Source organism: Rattus norvegicus, chromosome 16 (genome assembly GCF_021556685.1).
Source record: "Rattus norvegicus strain SHRSP/BbbUtx chromosome 16, alternate assembly SHRSP_T2T, whole genome shotgun sequence".
Classification (NCBI taxonomy): domain Eukaryota; kingdom Metazoa; phylum Chordata; class Mammalia; order Rodentia; family Muridae; genus Rattus; species Rattus norvegicus.
In genome coordinates, this window is record NC_141549.1 from 8,708,292 (window position 1) to 8,728,667 (window position 20,376).

Sequence of the window (20,376 nt, forward strand, 5' to 3'; positions counted from 1 at the left end):
AATAAAGACAGGGTGTGACTGAGACAGCTCAGCCTGCCTTTGTGTACCAGTTTGATATTTTGACCATCATGGATATAGCCATGGCTGTCCTGAAACTCAGTAAGTAGATCAGGCTGGCCTAGAACTCACAGAGTTCCACCCACCTCTGCCTTCCAACTGCTGGGATTAAAGGCATGTACATGTGCCATAAAAATATGGCAGTGGGTGCTGTGTCTCTGTTCTTGGAGCAGCCCTAAACTCTCCCTTGGTCTTTACTCCGAGAGAGAGCCTACTAAATGGGAGCAAATGAAGTGACTGTCCCCTGCACGCCCAGCTTGAAGAGAGGCCCCCGTTCCCTCAGGCTCAGGCTTTCTTCCTTTTCTCCATCTCTTTCAGCCCCACTTCTGCCTTCAGGTGTTGGCTGACCCTGTGTGCTACTGGGAAACATACAGTTGTGGGCTCTTCTCCAGAAGGAACCTAGATGTTAGGCTTCGTAGCCAAAAACTTGGGGAATGATCTCTGTCACTTCCCAGCTAGGAAACCTCAGACAAATCGCATAGCCTACAGCCTATTTGGAGAGAGAGAGAGAGAGAGAGAGAGAGAGAGAGAGAGAGAGAGAGAGATTAATTATCTTTTAAAGCTATTCAAGGAGATGAGATAAACTCCAAACAATTTCTACTAACCCTAGGGGTTTCTACTAACCATAGGGATACTGGCTTCAAGAGGGTCCGAGACCTGGAAGCCTGGAGTGCGGAGCCCTCCACGCCACTGTTGCTTTAGGTGGGGCATCAATGCCCTGCTCGCAGGTTGACTCAGATCCAGTTGCCCAATCCTCTCCCGCCTCCCTTGCACCATCTAGAACCCGTGCCTTGGCCTGTGTGGCTGTTCCTCAAGAGGGTCCCCAGCTAGAACGAAGTGATTGCGTGGAAAGCTGCTGCGATTTCGGAGCTCCTGATAGCGGGGCGCAGCCTGAGAAAGGGGTGAGAACCGGGAGCTCCCAGCGCTAGGAGCTGCCTGGCAGTAGGCATCCCAGGCACTCAATCCTCCCGCCCTCGCCCCAGGTCCAGCCCTGGGCGGCTCAGGCCGGGCGGGCGGCGGGCAAGACGCTACCTGTGCGCGTGCCGGGCATTCCAGCCGCCGCTGCGCCGCCGCGCCCGGGCGCGCCATGGGCCTGATGCCGGCCGCGCGGGCTTTCTCGAGCTGCCGCGTCTGCCCGCTGCCGCCCTGCCGCCTGCCTGCCTGCTGCGCGCCAGCTGCCCCAGGTAGGGGCTCGACGGGGTGCGGGACCGGGGGACGAGGGGCTCGCGGGCCCCGAGGGAGGGTGGCTGCTTCGCGGGATCCGAGATGGTTCCCAAGGGGCTGGAGAGCCATGTTTGTGTCAGAGGGAAACAGTATGCCCTGGGGCTTGGCTAGCATTGGGCAACCCCCATCCTCTAAGGCCTTAACCTGCTGTGGTTTTCCAGGCCATTCTGGGGGCAAGTGAGACGGGTTTTTCAATTCCTTTCCAAGCTGAGGCTATCAGTAAATAGGGCCTAAACTAGGGGCAGTTCGTGGCCCTGTCAAAGGGGAAGTGGCTGTTCAAAGAGTGGGTGCACAGTGGGTTGCCTATGGGAGTGAACCAAAGGGCAAGGAGAAGTTGTAGCCAAGAGGGAGAGCTGGAGACTGTCGATTTATCCGGAGTCTGTAAATCTCTTGAGAATTGTTTTCTCGTTGTGCCCTGCCCTGGCTGTGGCCTCCTCTCCACTGGGGAGAGCCAGAGGCAGACAGACAGTGGCCAAGCTGATCTGCTGCCTCAGCTCTGGGACCAGATCCAGGAGGGAATCCCAGTGGCCGCCCATTCCTGCTGTGGCAGAACCATCCCCCACCTTCCTCCAGGTCTTCCCTTGAGAAAACCACAAGGTGCCCCGTGTTAGTGAGGCACAGTCATCCGTGGACAGAGCTCCAGGACTTGGCAGGAAGGTTGAAGGCTGCCTTCAGGGTCTTCTAGAATGATCTCTGAGCAGCGGCAGGTATCTGTGGCTGGATTTCTGAGAAGTGCTCACTGGAGGCATGTAGGCCAGACTAGAGGGAACGGCTGTCAAGACAGAAGCTGCGGCTGCAGGTTCATCCTGAGGAAAGGTACCTCTGCCAGCTTCCTCTCCGTTGGCAGAGCAGGCACTTGGGTGACGAGTGTAGGCCAGGCCCTCAAGAAACCACATACTGGCTGGGTTTCCAGCTACATGACAAGCCTACGAGAACTGGTTCTTGGCACACTTCCTCTCTGAGGCTTGCCAGGAGGGCTTTGGGAGTTCAAGGAGCCTACCAGGGGGACTGTGGCAAAGACAGCCATGGGCGGAGCCTCTGGAAAGAGAGGCAGCCTGAGGCCTGAGCATGGCTTACCTACAGCAGGGTCAGCTGGCAAAGAAGACTCAGGAGGCTGAGATGGGATGAGGTCTGGGTTTTTCCTTCCAGTGAAGGAGGGGATGCCCTGGGAGTGCGGGTCCATCACAGGGCAGTGTGTGAAGTCAGAGAGAGACATAGACCTGTAGTTCACGGTTTCAGCCAAATGGGTGTCCAGAGCCTGTATCTCTGTGCTCTTATTATTTGTCTGCTTGTGCCCCCACCTCACGGTGTCTGGGGTCGGTGCTCATGTGACCCTTTGTCTCCTCACTCCCACCCTTAGCCACCCGGTGTCCTCCATCAGAGCTACTCCACTGACCCCCCCTCCCCCACACACTCATAACTCCTTACCTCATACTTAATGTGTTTACTGTGTGCCGCCTTCTCAAAACCTCTTCTGTTCTGAAGTGCCAGGACGTTGTGGCTTTCCCTCTGCTGGATTGCTAACCTATCTGGGGACAGTGAGAATACAGGGGTTGAGAGACCAGACCTGTGAAGACTGGGTGCTGTGTGAATGGGTGGGCTTGTCTAGGTTTTGAGCCTACAGGGTGGTGGGGGCCAGCAGGGCCAAGCTTGCCTCTCAGCCTGGTTAGTACAGTGAAGACCTCAGTTGGGGGCATGCTCTCAGCCTGAGGGTGGCTCTGAGGCCTTTCCGCATGGCAGCACCCACCACATATCCACAGTTTTACTTTCTAGGTTTCCAGTGTGCAGTGACCCACCTGCTGCCAGAAAATACTAAGTGGAAAATTCCAGAAACAAACAGCTCCTAAGTTTTAGATTGTGGATTGTGATGAAATCTCAAACCCTCCTATTCTACCCTGCCTGGGATGTGAATCATCGTTTTGGGCGTCCTGTATGTCACCCACCTGTTGTCATGGTGTCATAGTGCTGGCGTTCACATGACTTTTATTTCATTCAATGCTGGCCCTGAGCACAAGAGTAGTACTGTCAGTTGGAACAGTCGCTTCCCTTAAGTGAAAGTGTTCAAGGACAGAAAGGAACGGGATATGGGGGGCAGGAGCATCCATATAACTGTCATTCCAATACGTTGTTAAAACTGTTCTGTTCTGATCCAAAAGAAACTGGGACAAACGGCCATCTTTGGTGCCTACCTCAGAACCAGCAGACATGCTGGCCTCCAGGCTCCGAGGCTCGCAAATGCTCCTTGACACAGTCTGTGCTGGCATCCTGGTTCTTCCCAGTCCTCTCTCTACCCTAAACTTCTCCAGTTCATGACTTCCCTCTGCAGCTTCTCAGTCCCTTACAACCCGCCCTTTCAGTTATGCCCTTTCTTCTCTGTCTCTGTCTTTGTCTCTGTGTCTCTGTCTATCTCTGTCTCTCTCTGCATCTCTGTCTCTGCTCTCTCTGTCTCTGTCTCTCTCTGTCTCTCTCTGTCTCTCTCTGTCTCTCTCTGTCTCTCTCTGTCTCTCTCTCTCTCTCTCTCTCTCTCTCTCTCTCTCTCTCTCTCTCGTCTGCTGGCCATGTTCAGTCTGCCGCTCTCTCTTCCTCTTCTGGGCTCCTCCAGATGCCTCTGGCTTTACTCTTCCTCATACACACAGTAAATATCTTCCCACACCTTGGGACAGTCCTGTCCTCGGTTTATACATCTCGGGCAGAAACCCTCTATACACTTAGGTCCCAGTCTACTTAGGGGATGGTGTTGTCTGCAGTTTCTTTCACTGGGAATCTGGGTTAGCCTCCCCTTGAGATCGGGGGCCTTCTGTTCTTAGAACAGGGTCAGCCACAAGTGCATAGTAGGAGACACTGGCAGGTGTCTTGAGCATGGGGCACAGGGAGCGAGAAAGAAGCTGGTTGCAATCACCGAGCTTTGTTAGTCTTGTGTCTTCCTGACAGTGGCCTTCAGTCACTGCGAGCTGAGGCCAGGGGCTAAGTGCAGTGACTTGGGACAGGAGGACACTGCATGGTGTCTGTCGTTCTATATGCTCACTCCTCTACCTCTGCCCTGAAGAAAGCAGTGCCTTCCCACTGCCATGACCCTGGGGTGGATAGAGAAGGCCTGCCTCTGTGTGTGTGTGTGTGTGTGTGTGTGTGTGTGTGTGTGTGTGTGTGTGTGTGAGCTGACACTGGAGACATTTGAGAAATGGGTCTCACTATGAAAGGTCCCTACGAGTGGATGGGAGGAGGCAGGGCCATACCAGTGTCCCACTGGAGGACACTTTATTCATGGGCACTTCGACTGTATGCTCCGTGCCTGCTCGTTTGAAGTGATGGTGCTCCTGGTGACAACAGACATGGCTTTCCATGGCTTCTTTCTGTAAGCCAGGTCCCCTTCCTCACTTATCCAGACTCCGGTGTCATTTGGAAAGCCTTTACTCACAGACTTCGAGCAGAAGAGGCAAGTGACCACTCCAAAGCCTGAAGCAGCCTAGGAGGGGTAGGAGGCCGTGAGGAATACTGCAGACTGCAAGAGATTGGCAGTGGGTTTCTGTCAAGGGACAACAGCCACTCTGGAGTGCCCTGCCACTCTGGCCTTGTGGGGATGTAGGCTTGTCAGTACCATAAGCAATAGGACCTCAGAAGCTGGGGTGCAGTTCAGCTCGAGAAAACTTACTAGTATGTGCACCTTAAAACAAAGAGGGACGGGGGAGGAAAAAAAAGCAAATTTTAAAAATGTTTCCAATGTGATAGGAGGTAAACTCGTGCATTTGAGGCCCTGCGTGTGGGTGACTGAGTTCTGAGTGAGAGGAAAAATGGCTGAATCTCTGTACCCTGAGCCTGATCAGCTCTAACCTCAAAGGCTAGGGCACTATTAGAGGTGACTCAAGGCCTCCTGGGTGTGGCCTGCTTTGAGCTGCCCAAGTAGCCAGCTTGTCCCCGAGCTCCAGGCTCCATGCCTTTCCCTGGGTTAGGGGAGTAGCCTACCAAGTCCCAAAAGAGGTAGGTTTCCCTCTTGTCCAGTATTGCTTCCTCTGCCGTGACCCAGACGTCCATGGGACAGACCTGCTGCTGGTTGCTTTGTGTCCATTCGAACGAGGACCTCAGCAACATAAAGGCTGGGATGTTTGCTGTTTGCGGAGCCACACGGAATGGACTAGGTCCCTGCCACATACATGGACAAGCTGACGTGCTCACATGATCACATGTACAAGTGAAAACCTAAAGCATGCGTGCACATGACACATGTAAGCACATACACCTTTTCTTAAGGCACTGATGGCGTCCTCCTGATGTGCCCTGAGAGCTTTCCCAGAAAGGGGTGGCGGTGCCGGGGAGGCTCTCTCCCCTGATCCATATGCTTCATTTCCAGATCATGCAGATTAAGGAACTGCCTTTGCAAAACCATTCTCTTTAGCTCTTTGTAGTGTTTGGAATGGAACTCAGGGCCTCACCTGTGCTGGGCAAAGGCTTTACCACTGAGCCACACTCAGCCCGGGATTGAAGTGTCTTCTTTTTAGGCAGCCCGGAGCAGGGCGTGAGGTAGGCTGCCAGAGAGGTGGTTGAACTCCACACTTGGCCGCCTCAGGACCCTGTTCCCACAAAACTAAGGCCCTTAGCACAGCAGAGCTCTAGTGTGGTGCCTCTGTCATGCCTCGAAGGGCATCCTTCAGGGGATGTCTGACAATGAGTATGTAAATAACACTGCATTCTAGAGACCACATCTCTCAGAGCAGTGGTTGGTTGAATGGCTCTTTCACAGGAGCCACATATCAGACATCCTGCATATCAAATATTTATATTGTGCCTCATAACAGTAGCAACGAAAATAATTTTGCGATTGGGGGGGGTCACCACAACTTGAGGAACTAACTGTATTAAAGGGTCACAGCGTTAGGAAAGTTGAGAACCATGGCCCTACCACTTAAGGCAGTGGGTTTCTCCAGCCGCTCACCCACTGGGCAGAGAGCTTTACAGATCTTGGCACTTTACACTCTTTGCTTGGGCTATCAGGAAACTCCCAGACTTGTTATGTATCAAATTATCAGTGTTCTTAGCCCGGAATTCCTCTGCCTTCTCTCCTTCCCCTCTGGCCCCAATTAGATGTTTGGATTCTTCCTGATGTTTTGGGTTTTTTCCTCCCAAATGTTTTCGAGGTACGGCATATTGGAAAGTGTACAAATCATCCAGGCACTGGTCAGTGGTCTCGCTTTATTAAAGTGCGTATGACTGGGATAGTGTATCAGGTTCAGAAAAAGGGATGCTGGAACTCTGAGGCACCTCTGGTCACAGACCCACTAAGAGCTAAGTCCTGGCCCGATGTCACCACCAATTTGACTTATTTGTTAGCTTCACATGCGTGAAGGTGCACAGTATGTACTTGAGCTCATTTATTTTGCTCACACTTACGGTTTTTGTTCTTAAGAATTTCCGCAGAATCTACCATCTGCTTCACCCTTCTTAAACCTTGTTTCACATGGCGCTGTAACCACCCTTCGGCTTTGAAACTGTGACACTGAGTGTCCGCCTCCCTTCCAGCCCCGTGGCAGCCACCACTCCACTTCTCGTCTGTGTGTGACAATGTAGGAATGTCTCACCAGTGCAGTCACGCAGCTTTTGTCCCTTTGTGAACGTCTTATCTTGCATCGTGTCTTCCGGATTCTCCCATGTCGTGGCGTCTGTCAGCATTTCCCGACTTCGTGAGGCAGACCCGGGTCTCACTGTGCAGGTATACTGCATTGTGGGTTGGATGGGCCGGAGATGGTCTCCCACCTTTTGTTGCTATTTGTGAAGCTGCTGTCCATCGCACACATACCTCCTTCGTGCCCCCTTTCGGTTCTTCAACAGTGTCTACCAGAGCTGGGATCGCTTGCACAGGCAGTCCGTTCTCAGTTCCTTGAAAGTCCCAGCACACTTCTGTCTCCCTCAGCTGCTCCATCTCCTGTTTCCGCTAGTGGTACACAGTGCTTCACTCCTCTGGTTCCTCTGCCTCCTCTCTCCCTAGTTTCTCTTCCTTTGCCTGTAGCATCCCAGGGGATGTGAGGCAGTTCCCTCCTCCTCTTCCTTTTCCTCCTCTTCTTCTTCTTCCTCTTCCTCCTCTTCTTCCTCTTCCTCCTCTTTCTTCCCTCCCTTCCTCTCTTTCTTTCTCCCCCCCATGTCTCCCTCTCCCTGTCGTGTGTGTGTGTGTGTGTGTGTGTGTGTGCACGTGTGCACGCGTATGTCATAGTGTACATATGGCAGAAGACAACCTTGGGTGTCTGTCCTTGGGGACAGAGTCTCTCGTTCACTGCTGCACACACAGGGCTAACTGGCCAGTAAGTTTTCAGGGACCCTCCCACATTCCCCTTCCCGCCATGGGAGCACAAGCACTGTGATCACACCTGTGGGCCACCATGTCCGGCTGAACTCGGACTCGAGCTAAGGCCTCACGGCTGTGCGTCCAGAGCTTTACCCGCTGGGCCGAGCTAGCTCCCCAGTGCTCCTTGCATCGTTGTGAGGGGCGGTGTTGAGGGGGATGGTGTCTCTCACATCGGTGTGCCATCTGTCTTGTCCTGTGTGCCCAGTGAGCTGACCCACTGGCATCTGCCCACTTTCCTGTGCTTGGGCATGGCATGGTTTCCCATCTGGAGTGAGTTCATCCATAGACACAATACACACACACATGCTCCCTAAGGGTTCTTCTCTCCTGGCTTGGACAAGCTGCGCAGGCCACACCTACTGCTGCCCTAACAGCTCTGACCAGCCACCTGGCTGTGCCCTCCCAGCCTCCAATCTGTTTCCTTGGGAAGAGCCTCCTTTGGCAAGCAGCATTCTTTGCCTTCCATTGTCCCAAACACCCTTCACCCACCATGCGCTGAGTGCCAGGGAGTATGAATAGTCCCTTTCTGTGTCCAGGGATCTTTGGGCAGCGACTGGAGGACACAGTGCACCATGAGCGGAAGTTTGGTCCCCGGCTGGCACCTCTGCTGGTGGAGCAGTGTGTGGACTTCATCCGGGAGCGAGGACTCAGTGAAGAGGGGCTCTTCCGTATGCCCGGCCAGGCCAACCTGGTGAGGGACCTGCAGGATTCCTTCGACTGTGGGGAGAAGCCGCTGTTTGACAGGTGAGCTCTGGGGACAGGGCAGTGTAGGTGGAACCACTTGCTAAGGTTCCCGTAGGTTCCTCCTTGACACCAGCATCTCTGAGCAGGGCCTGGTGTGTTGGCTGCCCATGTGACTCATGCGTGTCTACCCCAAGTGCGGGATACTGGGGCACAGAATCAAGCCGGTCCCTGATCTTCTTGAGGGTGTCTGCCACAAAGAAGGCCAGCCATCTGGTGGTTTCCACAGTTCTTCCCTGACCCAGAGAGAGGAATGAAGGCCTCAGCTAGCTGCCGGGTACAGCTGCATTTAGGATTCCATGCTTACTTCAGTGTGGCTCTTGTTTCTGCCTCCTCCATCGACCCAGCCCGAGCTTCCACAATGGCCCCACGTCAGAGCAACTGAGTTCCATCTCAGTCAGATTCTGAAAAGACAGTCACTTCTGCCTGCGTTGACTCTGTACTCATCACTGAGGCTTTCCCGTGGTTAGGGGAAGCCAACACCATCAGCTGCCCGGGGTCTAGGAATGGGGGAACAGGGATTGCCTCTCCGCGGGGTTGTGTGGGCTGTCTCATTGCAGAGCAGTTTCTCGTAGTTCTTAGATCAAGCCATCAAACCAACCAGATATCCATAAAGCTTCTGCCTCTTGTGATGTCTTCCCTCAGAGGTAGGCTCCTTCTGCCAGGAGACAAGCTCTGCCGCACTCATCTTGACCCTGGACTTCCCCTAGCACACAGAGCCAGTTCTCCATTAGATGTGGAGTTCAGGGATAACCGTGGCTCCTCAGGGAGAGCATGGGTGTCCCTTCACCTGGCTCCTTGTGCAGCTCTGTCCACAGCTTGTGGAAACGTGTGTGTTATTCTACATGTCCATAGCCAGACATCATCTCTTCCGAAGGCATCTAGGTTAGAGACTGCCTCAAACCAAAACTGCCTTGGTAGGACCTGGGAACAATGGCTTTTAGAAATGTCCCAGGGCCAGATATACTGCCTTAGGTTGAATGCTACCGTAAGGATGTCAGATCTTATGTCCGCCATATTCAAGTTCACTGGGGTCTCCGGGCAAGGCACCAATCCTTCTGGCCTAACCCACCCTGTAGTGTCATTGTCTTGTCATGCCTCCTGTTTGACTACGTGGTGCCACCTGGGCTCAGATAGGCTCTTGCCCCTAATTCAGGCCCTCAGACCTACATCTCTGCTTTGGTAGCACTACAAGGCCCTTCTTCCAGGCCGCGGCTCCTGGCTGCCTCTCTGTAATCGCACTTCCCTTCCTGGGGCTTTGACAGTCCCTTCTCCCAGGTAGGCATCTCAACCTTGTCCCACCACCACAAGGTTCTGTCTTCCCTCTGTTCAGAAACTTCTCTAAGTTTCTGAGGTCATTTTTTCCCGATTTCTGCTATTCCCATAGCAGCTGTGCCTACCAGCTCACAGAGGCTCCAGGGGTTCTGCTGCTCTGAGCTCACTCACAGGGACACCTCAGTACTTTACTGTCCCCTACTCATAGAGGCCTGCTCACTGTGGGCACCAGAGCTCTTGCTCCCTACAGCTCTCACAGAGAGTCCTTCCACCAACCAACTGGGCTTGCATGATGGGGCTCCCTCTCCCAGACTTACTCTGCCTTGTACTGCATCACTTACCCCGACCCCCAACCCCCGCCCCTTGTGCCCCGTGTACAGGTACTGCTTCTGGCCTTTCTTTACACAAAAGAAAGTTTCACCCAGTTATTCTTTCTCCATAGTAACATTCTCTCAGTCCTCTCTCTCTCTCTCTCTCTGTGTGTGTGTGTGTGTGTGTGTGTGTGTGTGTGTGTGTGTAAGGAGGATGTCTATATGTCACCCCCCACTGTTGGAGACAGTTAAGAGGTGAGGCCTTCGTTCCGGATGGATGCTGTTGTGGGCATGGGCAAGAAGGTGTCTTTGGAAACGGAGAGAGAACGGGAAGCTGCAGCTGGGGCATGGGCGGTGGAGACAGCTGACTTGACCAGAGCAGGTCCGCTGACCCATTGGGCCTTCTATGGCCTCAGCATACACTGTGAGATACCCAGGCTGGTGGGCCCAGGCATCGACCTGGAATGCTCTCCTCTGTGCTAGTGAGAATGTGATTGGGATGGGGTGGTTTCACAGTGGTGTTAGAAGGGAATTTGGGGACATCGGAGTCACGTGTTCATGAAGAGCTCAGCAGTGAGTGTGGATAGAAGACTGCAGAGCAAGCCCATGGGGAGAGCCAGGGTGTGAGGAAAAATGGGCCAAGGGTCCAGCTGAGCAATGGGTCTCTGCGGGTGAAGGAAGGGTGGCTGAGGGAGGGAGCTTTGAGCAGGGATGCAGGCTGGAAGGTCTGTGGACTGGAGGGGGAGTGCCACGTAACCAGTCCCACTTCCTGTCTCCCTGAGGCAGCAGCTGCTGCTGACCTTGAAGAGTCCCAGTTGGCAAGGATACTGGCCTCCTGTGTGGATGGAGAGAGTGGTCCAGGAGAAGGCCGTGGGCAGTGAGCAGTGGCATGCTTGGCTAAACCGGGGAGGTCAGGGAAGAGCTCCACACGTGTGGGTCTTGGGTGTGTGTGGTACAGCCAAGGTCTGTCTGTCAGTCCCTGATCCATCTTCTCCAAGTGCTTCCTGTGAGGAACTTTAAGCTGGGCTTGAACACACACACACACACACACACACACACACACACACACACACACACACACACAACGTCAGTGGAGGCATCTCTGAGCCGGTAGTGGAGACTAAGTCCTACTGTGGACATCCAGAGGCAAGGGCCTGACCTCTCACCTGTCCTGCCAGTGCCTGCTCTCTGCAGGAAGGTGGCATCCCTCTGATACAGATTCCCCACGTCAGCCATGAGCTGAGCAAGCTCAAGCAAAGGCTTGGCTGTACCATGAGAGTTTCCTGTGAGCGGATCCAGCTCACAGGTAATTCCTTCCACCCAGAGCAACTGTCGTGAGTGGAACGGCTTTGCCCCATGGCTTGTGCTACAGAACATCTCCCAAGTCCCACACCGTGTGTAGAGAAGCCGCACACTAGGATCACGAAAGAGGGTTTTCCCTCACTCGCAATGCTGGACTAGACAGTAGCTAGATTCTGAGCCAGTGGTGTGTGGTCGATGAGTTCACACAAGCTGGAGCTTCTGGCAGCTCAGTCGCACTCCCCGCAGGGGCCCCACCTCCTGTACTTATGGGCAGCCTGGGCCTGACCTTGACCGGGGGCAGCTGCGGCTGGCTCCAGAGGAGCCTAGCTGTATGCAGGGGGGCATGGGAAGTGTAGCCTACGTGTTAGTCGTGCAGCTGCCTGGGGCCCATGCTCACACTCATGTCTCCCTCCTCATCCCAGCACCACAGACGTGCACACAGTGGCCTCCTTGCTGAAGCTCTACCTTCGGGAGCTCCCGGAGCCGGTCATCCCTTTCGCCAGGTATGAGGACTTCCTCAGCTGCGCCCAGCTGCTCACCAAGGACGAGGGGGAGGTCAGTGCCTCTCGGGACGGGACACATCCTGGGGGTAGGCTGCCGGGCAGAGGGCATGTGGAGTCAGGACTTATCAATCGCTGTGTTGGGGAGAGGGGACCCCCTAAGTGCTGTGCACTCTGCGTAGCACTCTTGTTTTCCTTGGAAGTTTCTCACGGAAGTAGAAGTGGGGGTGGAACCCAGGCTGCCCACCCAGTTCTGGCCTTCTCGCAGTGGGTGCTTCTGTTCTCCCATCCTCTCCCACAGACTCAGGCTTCCGAGGTTACAGTGACCAAGGAGCCCTGTTACCTGAAGCTAAGATAGCTCCCAGGACGGGTCTCAGTCCCATGCCCTTCACGCTGCCCTCCTAGCCATCTGCAGCTTTGAGCTGCCACAGCAGAAAAGACAGCCTCCTTTGTGACCGTGTGTGTGTGTGTGTGTGTGTGTGTGTGTGTGTGTGTGTGTGTGTGTGGTGGGGGGATGAGAGTTATCTGGCAAATATTTGCGCCCTGATAAGTGGGCTGAGACATTCCTCCGTGTCCTTGCAGAGGCTCACCCCTCACCCCAGCTCCCAGGAAGAAAATCAGTCTCCTCCAGAGGTCACAGTCACACTTTGGAGACATGGGAGGAGGTCATCCGGGACGGGCCACACGTCCCTTCTCCTGTGTCACGGTCATCCCTTCAGAGGAGGCCTTACTGCTGGTGTCTGAAATGTTTTCTTTTTCCTTTCTTCACAAGGGGACCGTGGAGTTGGCGAAACAAGTGAGCAACCTTCCTCAGGCCAACTACAACCTGCTCAGATACATCTGCAGGTAAGCGGCCCGTTTGGGGTGGGGCTGCTCCTGGCTCTGAGTTCACTCCCTCCACCCCGGGAGAGACAAAGCTGTACAGAAGGGCCATTCACCCTCTCAGCACTGCCTCACCAAGTGTTGGGATGGCAAGGAGTGTGGATAAAACACAGAGCTGTAGGAGGTAGTCAGTGAATGATTCCTCTGCCCTCCTGGGTACCTCTCACTTTCCTTCCCCGAAGGCATATACCCCTTAATGAGATATACGTTTCATGAGGTACATACCCTTGTGTACCCTCATTCTGGGTGCTGGTAGGAGTCTGCAGAGATGACATTCACCCAGTGTCAGGTGGGAGCTCAGCTCTTGGGGCCTTTGTCTTCTGCACCAGGGATAACCAAACCGTGTCCCTTGGCCTTTATTCCTCATGATAGTCTTAGACCTCAGGGGATGTTCTGTCTTGATCAGGTATAGACACCTCACCATATCCAGCAACCATGGGAAGTCCGGGAGGTCTGGCTGAGTGTGGGGGTGGAATGGGGTGTGAGGGCACAAAGGTTGGGCCACGTGGGGGGGGCTGGGGGTAAAGGGTGTGGCTAGAGGTAATGCATATATGAAGCTGTAGGCTGGGTGGGTGCAGGAAATGACCGGGTATTGGAGGTAGCATAATAGCGTAGTGGGTAAGGAATGGGTAAAGATGGGGTGGGCTTTGTGTGGATATTTCTGGGGTTTGCCTGTTCATAGCTGTGACGATCTAAGTGGGGGTGTGGTCCGACGGAAGGACAGAGTATGTGGGTGGCTGGCTGGAGTGGGCATCATGCGGATGGTGTGGTGGGTGGGTATGTCTGAGAGGTGTGGCTAGGAGTGTTAGTGTGGTGGGTGGCTAGGTGGTGTCCAATTGAGTAGATGAAGAGGGTGTGGCTTGGTGGGTGTGGCCAGGCAGGCTTTAGAGCTCACAGCAGACTAGAGTTTAGAACTCGCTGTTTTCACCAATTGCTTCTTCTCTCTTTTGCAGGTTTCTGGATGAAGTGCAGGCCCACTCAGACGTCAACAAGATGAGCGTCCAGAACTTGGCAACTGTCTTTGGCCCTAACATCCTCCGGCCACAGGTGGAGGATCCAGTCACCATCATGGAAGGTAAAGAGGAGGTGGCTTGGCTTGGGGGGCTTTGGGCTCAGAGCAGGCCAGGAGATCAATAGCTTAGATGTCTGTCTCTATTTTCGGGGACAAGACTTCCTCCCCTCCAGCCCTCCTTTTGGGGCCACTAGCAGCTGATCTGTGGAAAACATTGGGATAGCCAGTGGTTAGAGGTGACAGGGCAGCTGGGAAGCCGGGATCCCTGTCCTGGAGCCCACGTGGATTGTTTTGTTTTACTGTCACAGGCACGTGATTGTCTCAGGTCCCTGGATGACAGACAGGCCCGTAAACTTCTCTTTTGCGATAAGTAGTAATGTGATGTTGTTTTTGAAAAGCAACATGGTGAGGCTAAGGCCGGAGAACTACTCAAGTCCAGGAATTTGAGGGCAGCCTGGACCACATGAGACAAGGTCTCAGAAAGGGAAGGAGGTGAGAAAGGGTCAAAGCAGCCTCCTGTGCCACCCTCACACCCAGCCTCAGTGTGGTAATTGCCCTTAAGTCCCGGATGACGGAATGGAGGCCAAGCGAGGTGAGATGAGTCACCAGGGGCCTGCCAGCCAAACTTGCACAGGACCCACATGGAGAGGCTGGAGCGAAAACAAGAATGCACAAGCCTTTGGGAAGACTGTCCCCAACAGAGCCAGTGCAAGAACCATGCTGCCCACACAGGATGTTCACATCTAGTGGTGGGGACACTCAGGAGGCCCTGGTTTAGGACCCAGGACATGGGCCCCAAATTGGACACTGGCAGCAGCCTCATAGCCCATTCTGGGAGGGCCCAGTTTCCTGACTGAGATTATCTATCTATCTATCTATCTATCTATCTATCTATCTATCTATCTCTATCTATCTATCTATCTATCTATCTATCTATCTATCTATCTATCTATCATCTATATACCTTCTGTATTTCTTCCTGGATCACTGCACACTGTGGGGAGTCCCCTACACCACGGTCTTCCTCACCCATGGTGAACCTCCATACTCTGGTATTTGGTTGCAGGCAGCTGGGAGAACAAGTCTGCAGAATGGACACTGTAGACTTCCCATCACCCTGTCCTTACTGCTGGGCCCCATACCGACCGAGCTCCTAGATTGGTTGGTGGAGGGAGGGATGGGTGGGCAACACTGAACACGTGTATTTATGTGACACATATAGTCACACACATTTACAGGGCTAGAGCCTTGGTGGCGTTTGCTGCTCTCTCAGATGGCTCAGGCTTTGTTCTTAGCACCCACATGGCAGCTCACGATTTGTAGCTCTGGTTCCAGGGGAATCTGACATTCTCTTCTAACCTCCACAGGCACTAGACACACATGTGGTACACATAAATACATGCCAGTAAAATACTCATATAAATGCTTTTTAAACAGTTTATTTCGGGGCTGGAGAGATGGCTCAGTGGTTAGAGCACTACCTGCTCTTCCAGAGGTCCTGAGTTCAATTCCCAGCAACCACATGGTGGCTCACAACCATCTATAATGGGATCTGATGCCCTCTCCTGGCCTGCAGGTGCACATGCAGATAAGCACTTATATACATGCAATAAATAAAATCTTTTAAAATTTTTCATTTTTAAAATGTGTATCAGTGCTGTGTTGGCATGTATGTCTGTGTACCATGAGCATGTCTGGTGTCTGCTGAGGTCAGAAGAAGGCATGTGTCCCTTGGAACTTGAGGTGTGGATGGTTGTGAGCCCCTATTTGGGTACTGGGAATTGAACCCAGATCCTCTGCAAGAACTAAGAATACTTAAAAATACTTAAGAAGTATTTTTAACTGCTGAGCCACCAAAGAAGTAATTTTTAAAAAGGATGTATGCGAGTGTGTGTGTGTGTGTGTGTGTGTGTGTGTGTGTGTGTGTGTGTGTGTGTGACCTACCTCCTCCTATCTGTGGTGAGCTAGGCTTCCTCCACACTCAGGGGCTTTGTGGGCATAGTCCTGTCTGTGCGTGATACTGTCTGGTATGATGGCTCTCATTCAGACACAGGCGAAGGTGCCCTGCAGAACCCAGCTGGTGTTCCTGCTGTGCGTGAGCTGGAGTCAGCCCTGAGTGTGTTGGAGGCGTGGGCCGTGGCACTGGCAGCCAACCTCTCCCTTCCTTCTGTACCCCAGGCACATCTTTGGTTCAGCATCTGATGACTGTCCTCATCCGAAAACACGGACAGCTCTTTGCCACGCCCTCCTTTGAAGAACCTGCTTCACCACGTGGTACTGTCCAGGGCACAGTAGAGTGGGGCTCTGAAGAGGTCACCAGAGACCACCAGGGCGAGCCTGGGAGCTCTGGCTTGCCCACACACAGGACTTCCTCTCTGGATGGGCCAGCTGCAGCAGTGCTCTCTAGAACTTCTCCGCCACGCCTTGGCAGCCAAGCCGGCCCTGCGGCCACCAGCCCTGGGAAGAGGATGCATACTTTGCCTGGCTGGAAGTCTTCTTTTCGGCAGCAGGGGTCCCGGTCAGAGAGCCCAAAGGGGGTCAGCTCATCCTTAGAGGTACCCATCATCTCCTCTGGTGGGAACTGGCTCATAAACGGGCTATCGTCTCTTCGCAGCCACCGTCGGGCCTCATCAGGGGACCGGCTTAAGGATACAGGCTCAGCACAGAGACTCTCCACCTATGATAACGTGCCACCATCCAGCCACCTTTCTAGCACTGCCAGCGTGGCCAGCACGGCATGGTCTGTAGCCTCATCCTCCCGAGAGGCCTCCATCGGCAGCTGCACTGCCTGCCGGGCCAGCAACTCTTCTGCCTGCAGCTCCTTACACACTGAGTGGGCACTCGAGCCCTCTCCTCTCCCCAGCAGCAGTGAGGGCCACCCGTCCCCGGACCTGGGCCACAGCTTGGATGAGGCATGTGTGGGCAGTGGCAGCAGTGAGCCCAATGACCCGGGCAGTCCCTCACAGGCCCATGTTCGCCGCTGCCGGGCTCTCCAGGGCCAGGTGGCCGAGCTCAGGGCGGAGCTGTGTCACCAGAGGATTGAGTACCAGAGGAGCCTGAAAAGGTAAAGGATCAAGCTTAGGCTGGCTGCGTGGAAAGCTTCAGGGGGCAGGGCTTAGAGAGCTGCAAGGGGCGGGGCTTAGAAAGCTGTAAGGGGCGGAGCTCAGAGCAGTCCGCCCCTAGGCTACCTTCCTTGGAAAATAACACTACCTTTTCTGGGGTCTGGAGTGGGTGGACCCATCAACTGGCAGGCTTGGGTGGACCCATCAACTGGTAGGCTTCCACAAGGGTGGATGTCAGCTTGTGTGTAGAACAGGAGTCAGGAGCCAGGTGGCTCTCTGGGATGCAGTGAGTGGGGACAGAACCTTGAATGACTGTATCAGAGAGTGGCAAAGAGTGGGCTATCCAGGGGGGATGTCCAGTGTGCAAACCAGCCTATCCGGGTGCCTATAGTAAGCCTAGTTACACCATTCCTTACCTACACAGCCCTCCTTGGGAAGAACAGAGGAGCACAGTGTAGGCCTTTGAACCACTCTCAACTGACAGGGGAGGCTTGGAAGGAGAGTGTATGCGGATGGTCTCCAGCACAGGAAGGAAGGGGACCATGGTACTGTGTCCCATCCAGCAGGCTTCTGGGAATGGGCTCTATTGGCACGCATGGCGCTCACCCATTCTGTCCCCTGTAATCCAGTCCCTGCCCTTCCAGGATCTCCCTAAGGGGATCTTTTGTTTGTGAAAAACAGATAGATGCTGTGCTAGATGCTGGGGACAGAGCCGTGTCCCAAACTCACCAGAATCCTGTGCCTGACTTGTATTTGGGGGTACCAGGATGAGACCATACACAGGCTTCATCAGAAATGTGTGCCATGCTAGGAAGAAGATACAGGATAGGAGCCCTGGGGAGGGAAGGGGGCCTCCTCAGGAGAGGATAGGAGTGCCTGGGGGTGGGGGGTAGGGGAGCATGTCTCAGAGCTCTGCCAGCCTTGAGCAGGGCAAGGGCTTCTGGCCTGGGTACTGCTTGGTCTTCAGGGAACAGTGAGTGTGGAGGAGTTGAAGTCTCAAGGACTTTGGCTCTCTGGTTGGAAAACTCACTGGAGGGTCCATAGGAACCAATTAGGAGGCACTAGGAGTCCAGGCCTGTGGGGTGCAATGGGCCACAGGGGCAACAGGTGAGGTGGGACAGTTTGGCACAAGTTCTGAAGGTGGATTGGGTGGGTTTTCTAATGAGCTGAGAAGAGCTCCTCTGGCATAAAGGTCGCAGTGCTGTAGGGGAGGAGCTATCGGCAGGTGCTCATCGGAGAGAACTAGGCTGGACAGGGCATGGCTTGAGGAAGCTGTCAGGAGCCCCATGCTGCACCATTCACTTGGAGATGCTCACAATCAGGCTAGGAGCTTACTAGAAGCTTAGCATCAAGAGACAAGACTGAGTCACTCTAACGTAGTATAGACAGAGAGGGGAGGCTCAACCAAGGAGAAGCGAGTGAGACCTCGGTGCCATCCTCCATGAGGTTCCTTCTCGTGGCATGCCCAACGCTGTGGAGAAGGGAGGTCACCTTTCTCCAAGCACTGTGCTCAGTGTCTGGGAGCAGGGTTGACACCCAGTCCACAGATACCACTGTTTGCTGGTGCTTTGCTGCACGCACACTGTCCCATTGTGGTGACTGCGGTGCTCTGGGGAGTGAAGGGGAGTCACCCCCACACTTCAGAGAATGCTGGTCCCAGTGTCATCTCTTATCAATGCGATGGTGCTCAGACTGATGTGAAGGCTTGATATTACTGGACTTGCAGAGCAATCGTGGGAAGTGACCCCGAGGAGGACATAAAGGTCAGGCAGGTATTTCCGGTGGGTTTATGTTCTTGCCAGAGTACTGCATAGAAAGCAGCAGGAGATGTGGATGCATGGCCTCCATTCCATCACCTGCCCCTCTCGCTTGTGAAAGGTGATTCCCTCATGAGGACAGTTGACAGGAGTGGAATGACAAAAGGTGACATCTAGCAAGGGCTCAGGGATACTGCTCGTCCCAGTGCTGGGCAGGAATCCTTACAGTGGCCTTTCTGGGTCACAAACCCAAGGAAGCCTCCCTGTAGGGAGCCCCCCACCACTGGCTTGTAGCAGTGGGGCAAGGCTGGGAGATCCCTTCCTGCAGCCCCCTCGCCACCTCCCTGCCTGGGTAAGACCCAGGTCCATTCCTGCTCTGACAGTACCCCAGGAGCCAGAGTCTGAAAAGCCCTCTTCTTGGTTTTTAAGCATCGAGGAGGGCAATTCTGACCTGCGGAAGCAGATGTGTCGGTTGGAAGAGGAGCTGGACCAGGAGAAGAAGAAGTATGCCATGCTGGAGATCAAGCTTCGGAACTCTGAGCGAGCACGTGAGGACGCAGAGCGCAGGAACCAGTTGCTGCAGAGGGAGATGGAGGAGTTCTTCGCCACCCTGGGAAGCTTGACTGCTGGGACCAAAGGGGCCAGAGCCCCAGAGTGAAAGGAGCGGAAGCGCATGTCCACCTATGTCCACTCACTTTCCCTGCAGGGCTGGCCACAGGCTGCAGAGGAAGCCGGGAGCTTCAAGTTTGGGCCAGGCCACCAGCAGGGTCATCTGCCTCCAAGTGCCAGATAGAGAGGGGCCTGACGCCAGAATGGGTACTGTCAGGATCCCACATAGTCCAGGCAGGATCTGGATACTTCTCCACACATACGGGTCCCAGGAGGTGTCAGGGGCGATGGTGCCAAGATCATGAGCATCAGCCTCTCCTCCAGGAAGAGTCAGTCCCCAGTGGCCACCTGGAGAGCCAGGCCACCGCCAAGAACTATTAAATGTGCTCTGAAAGCATGGAGTCAGTCACCAGCCTCATTCTTTATGTCTGTTCCAGACGGAGTTTACTAGGGGATACATTTCTTGGAAGGTTGAGCATCCCCAGGGTATGGGTGAAGCTCCCTGAGGGTCTTAGCACTATTGTTGGGGAAGCCACCTCAGCAGCTCCTTTAGCTCTCCCACCTCAGAGCCTCTTTGGCTACTTCTTACCCTGCAAGGCCCTCTGAGTTGCCCTCAGTAGCCTGCTCTTCTCTGCAGGGGCTCAGCTCTGCTCCAGAGGACTGGCTCTACAGGAGGTCAGAGCTGGTTGGCCCTCTAGATGTCTCCCACCTTATACTGTGCCTGCCCACCTTCCAGATCTGGGAGTAAGAGTGGGCCCATAGCTTTCATGTCTACCCACTCCTTGAGACAGCTTCAGAACCTGCATGCTTCCTACCCTACACCCCGGCCTCCAGAAAGCTCTGGTGTACTCTGGTTGCTATGCTAAGATACCTGACAAACATTTTAGGAAGCCTTCAGCTTCCGTGCATGAGAGCTGACCTGGCAATAGGAACCTGAGACAGCTGGCCACATTGTATCCACAAGACCATAGATCTTCCTCTAGAAACGTCCTAGACAGGCTTAGAGGTGTCTCGGTGTCTGTTATGTATGTAAATCCAGTCAGGCTGACAGCAAGATTGGCCATTATACAGGCCTGGCTGGGAGAGGACTGGCCTCTCCTTTCCCCTGCTTCTCTGTTGTCACAAGTGCAGCTTCTTGTTTCCCCTTTAAGTAGTGACCTATTGTGACTGAGGTGTGTGTGTGTGTGTGTGTGTGTGTGTGTGTGTGTGTGTGTGTGTGTGTGTGTGTGTGCGCGTGTTTAGGGGTATGGGGTGGTTAAGAAGTCATCGAAGTATCTCACTTTCTGGTCACCATGCAGAAAGCCCCCAATGCC

At 54.1% G+C, this 20,376-nt stretch overlaps 1 protein-coding gene across 13 annotated transcripts in view; it reads left to right on the forward strand.

Moving 5' to 3' along the window:
- Positions 1-19,468, forward strand: part of Arhgap22 (Rho GTPase activating protein 22) — a 157,500-nt gene extending 138,032 nt beyond the window's left edge. For 5 of the 13 annotated variants that reach the window (NM_001436722.1, NM_001436723.1, NM_001436724.1 and 2 more), the window contains 6 exon segments: positions 8,149-8,356; positions 11,664-11,796; positions 12,514-12,587; positions 13,577-13,698; positions 15,814-16,699; positions 18,884-19,460. In NM_001436722.1, the coding sequence (NP_001423651.1) occupies positions 8,149-8,356; positions 11,664-11,796; positions 12,514-12,587; positions 13,577-13,698; positions 15,814-16,699; positions 18,884-19,112 (1,652 nt within the window). In that variant the 3' untranslated portion in view covers positions 19,113-19,460. 13 annotated transcript variants of the gene reach the window in all.
- The last annotated feature ends 908 nt before the right edge of the window (positions 19,469-20,376 follow it).